This window comes from Otolemur garnettii, unplaced genomic scaffold (assembly GCF_000181295.1).
Source record: "Otolemur garnettii isolate 467f Iridium unplaced genomic scaffold, OtoGar3 scaffold00219, whole genome shotgun sequence".
Lineage (NCBI taxonomy): Eukaryota > Metazoa > Chordata > Mammalia > Primates > Galagidae > Otolemur > Otolemur garnettii.
Window position 1 is genome coordinate 452,444 of NW_003852614.1, and position 4,073 is coordinate 456,516.

At 44.0% G+C, this 4,073-nt stretch overlaps 1 protein-coding gene across 1 annotated transcript in view; it reads right to left on the reverse strand.

The window, feature by feature from the left end:
- Positions 1-4,073, reverse strand: part of TAF1 (TATA-box binding protein associated factor 1) — a 119,365-nt gene that overhangs the window by 105,738 nt on the left and 9,554 nt on the right. Inside the window, exons 4-5 of the mRNA XM_023508051.1 lie at positions 3,026-3,145; positions 950-1,191 (exon numbers count right to left, since the gene is read on the reverse strand). Coding sequence (XP_023363819.1) covers positions 950-1,191; positions 3,026-3,145 — 362 coding nt within the window. The remainder of the gene's footprint in view (positions 1-949; positions 1,192-3,025; positions 3,146-4,073) is intronic.

Genomic DNA, 4,073 nt, shown 5'->3' on the forward strand with positions numbered 1-4,073 from the left:
AAAAAAAAAAAAAAAAGAGTTTGAGGTTGCAGTGAGCTATGACACTATGGCACTCTACCCAGAGCAGCAAAGTGAGATTCTGTCTCAAAAAAAAAAAAAAAATTCCAGTAATAATTTAGAATAGCCTTTTTAAGGCAATAGGACAATTTCTAATGAGAATAGCATAAATCACATTTACGAGCAATATATGTAACTTCAAAAAAAGACCTAATACAGTCTGAAGAGCTCTTACATTGTCAATAATATGGCACTGCTTAGCTCTTGTCCATTCTATAATCAGCATCTTTTTTTTTTTTTTTTTGGAGACAGAGTGTCACTATGTCACCCTCGGTACAGTGCCGTGATGACACAGCTCACAGCAACCTCAAACTCCTAGGCTCAATCAATTCTCTTGCCTCAGTCTCCCAAGTAGCTGGGACCACAGGCAGCCACCACAGCACCCAGCTATTTTTTGTTGCAGTTGTCATTGTTGTTCAGCTGGTCCAGGCCAGGTTCGAACCCACCAGTCTCTGTTTATGTGGCTGGCCCAGTAACCACTGTGCTATGGGCACTGAGCCTATAATCAGCATCTTAACAACAGAACTTAGTATTTGAAAGAGGCCAATGGTTTATAACACTGGCATTCCTCATACAAAGTACCTTTTCCAGGCTGGGTGCAGTGGCTCAGATCTGTAATCATTAACACTCTGAGAGGCCAAGGTGGGTGGATTGCTTGAGCTCAGGAGTTCGAGACAAGCCTGAGTAAGAGCAATACCTTGTGTCTACTAAAAACAGAAAAAAGTAGCACGGTGTCGTGGTAGATGCCTATAGTCCCAGCTACTTTGGACATGGAAACAAGAGGATCTCGAGCCCAGGAAATTGAGGATGCTGTGAGCTTTGATGACACCACAGCACTCTACCCAGGGCGACAAAGTGAGATTCTGTCTCAACAAAAAAGAACAATTAGTACCTTTCCAGGACGAAATTCTGGGAAAAGTTCTGTGACACTTGGCAACAATTTGGTGGCATCATGCTGCATAATCCCGGCCAATGGTAGGGTCAGCTTTCCATCTTCAGATTCTGCCTGTGTTGCATCCTGAGGTCCCATCTCAGATTCTGAGTCAGAGGAACTACTGAAGTCCACTTTTTCTGAGGCCAAAGAGGAAGGGGCAATGATGGAGGGCAAGATGATGCCTTCTCCATCTTCAGACACTGTAACAAGGAAGAGAAACCCCTTTGGCATGTAACTGTGAACATATTTTTCAAATTCAGCCAACACCCACTCTAGGCTATACGCACGGCTCAATGGCAGGGGATATAGTCTCAAGCACCCAGATTACTAGTATGCAACCCAGAAAACTCATTGCAACTCATAATCTCCCACCATCCCCAACTCACCTTGTACCTGGTACCCTAGGGTTGTGATGAGAAAAAACAAACACTATTACTACATTTACTACTTTCTATAAGCGACCAATATTGTAACCAATATTGTGACCAATAGTAAAATTATATCATACTTTATACCAGTTAGGTTTTATTATGTCCAGTTAAGGACCCATAAGCTAGAAAATTTTTTCCAGCCCACACAGTAACAATGAGATTGTTTAGCACAAAACAAGATCTATGACACAAAGGTAAAAGTTGATATTTAGCCTGCAGACTAAAAAAGGAAATGGCTTAAAACTCGAGCAGGAGGACTTTAGGTTAACTTAAGCCTCGAAACACAGGAGATCAAACATGATACTCTTCCCCAATCTTCTAAATGAGGACCAGGTTATTACCATTACAGGCACAGGAATAGGTTAGATGATCAATGAAGACCTTACCAGCCTTTGAAAACTCTGAATATCTGATAATTAACGCTATATGACTTATACATTATAAGGCACTTTCCTTATTTAAACATTTAATTTAAAAGAAAGCCATTTGAACTGGTAGTTTCCAAATACCAGCAGGCAGATCGGTTGCATCAGAAATTTCTTAGAGAACTCTCTTTAAAATTACTGGGCTTGGCTCGGCGCCTATAGCTCAACCGGCTAAGGCGCCAGCCACATACACCTAAGGTGGTGGGTTCGAATCCCCAGCCCGGACCCGCCAAACAACAATGACGGCTGCAACCAAAAGATAGCCGGGCGTTGTGGCGGGCGCCTGTAGTCCCAGCTACTTGGGAGGCAGAGGCAGGAGACTCGCTTGAGCCCAGGAGTTGGAGGCTGCTGTGAGCTGTTATGCCACGGCACTCTACCCAGGGGGACAGCTTGAGGCTCTGTCTCAAAAAAAAAAAAAAAAAATTACTGGGCTCTACCCTAGATCTTCTGAATCAGACTCTCCAGGGATATTTTTTAAAGACTCAAGATGAATCTGAAGAATAGCCAGATGTGAGAACCACTGACCTAAACTACTACTACTTGAACACATGCTAAAATACTATTGCCGGGGCGGCGCCTGTGGCTCAAAGGAGTAGGGCGCCGGCCCCATATGCCAGAAGTGGCAGGTTCAAACCTAGCCCCGGCCAAAAGCTGCAAAAAAAAAAACTGTTGCCAAACTTTTTTTTAAAGACAGAGTCTCACTCTGTCCACTTGGGTTAGAATGCCCTAGTATCATAGCTCATAGCAATCTCAAACTCCTAGGCTCAATCAATTCTCTTGCCTCAGCCTCCCTAGTAGCTGGGACTACAAGTATGAACCAGCATGACTGGCTACTTTTCCAGGCCAGAGACAGGGTCTTGCTCTTGCTCTGGCTGGTCTCAAACTCCTGAGCTCAAGTAATCGACCTGCCTCAGCCTCCTAAAGAGCTAGGATTACAGGTGTGAGCCACTGTACCTGGCCTACCAAATGTTTCAAAAGTTAAAAAAAAAAGAGGAAGAAAAAAGAATGCTTTAAAAGTAAAATTTCCTTTTAATACTAAATTTTGAGACTATATGAATCATTTCTAGACATTTTATCCTTTCCTAACAGCTTTTGCTTTAATTGTCCCTTATGTATGTGTCAAAAATCTGTATTTATGAATGGAAACTTGCTCCTTAGTATAGACACTTTTTACTTACCACCAGTAATAGCATCTTGGTCCTTATCCTTCTTCACTGGTCCTGAGGGTGGAGGTGGGGGAGGCATTAACTTGCAATCAATGTCTTCACAATCAGCATCATAGTCATCTTCATCATAATCTAACAAAACCAAGAAGGTGATCTCAGTATCTAAAATGTTATATAACTGCCTTGCACCCCGGGCCACACAAAAATTTAAAGCACCAGTGCCAGATGAGATGGCTCACACCGGTAATCCTTGCACTCTGAGGCCGAGGCAGGTGGATTGCCTGAGCTTACCAGTTGAGACCAGCCTGAGCCAGAGGGAGACCTCATCTCTAAAAAAAATAGCCAGGTGTTGTGGTGGGCACCTACAGTCCCAGCTACTTGGGAGGCTGAGGCAAGAGAATCTCTCAAGCCCAAAAGTTTGAGATTGCTGTGAGCTGTGAAGCCACAGCACTCTACTGAGGGCAACTCTGTCTCAAAAAAAGAAGAAAAACGTAAAGCACCACACATATATCCCTTAAGAATACACAAGAGACTTTTCTGCACCACTCAGAGAGGGCCCATACGGCGTTGTTCTGGATTTCCACCATAACTTAAAGGGAAATTTTCACAATGCCCAGAGCCCTTGATGTCCTGCAAATGAAGGAGGATGTCCTCAAAATCCTTGCAGCAGGAACTCACTTAGGTGGCACCAACCTTCCAAATGAAACAGTACATCTACAAAAGGAAAAGTGATGGCATCTACATCATAACTCTGAAGAGGACCTGGGAAAAACTTCTGTTGGCAGCTCGGGCCATTGTTGCCATTGAAAACCCTGCTGATGTCAGTGTCATATCTTCTAGGAATACTGGCCAGCAAGCTGTGCTGAAGTTTGCTGCTGCCACTGTAGCCACTCCTATGGTTGGCCGCTTCACTCCCAGAATCTTCACTAACCAGATTTAGGCAGCCTTCCAGGAGCCTCATCTTCTTTTTTTTTTTGAGACAGAGCCTCAAGCTGTCCCCCTGGGTAGAGGGCCGTGGCATCACAGCTCACAGCAACCTCCAACTCCTGGGTTCAAGCGA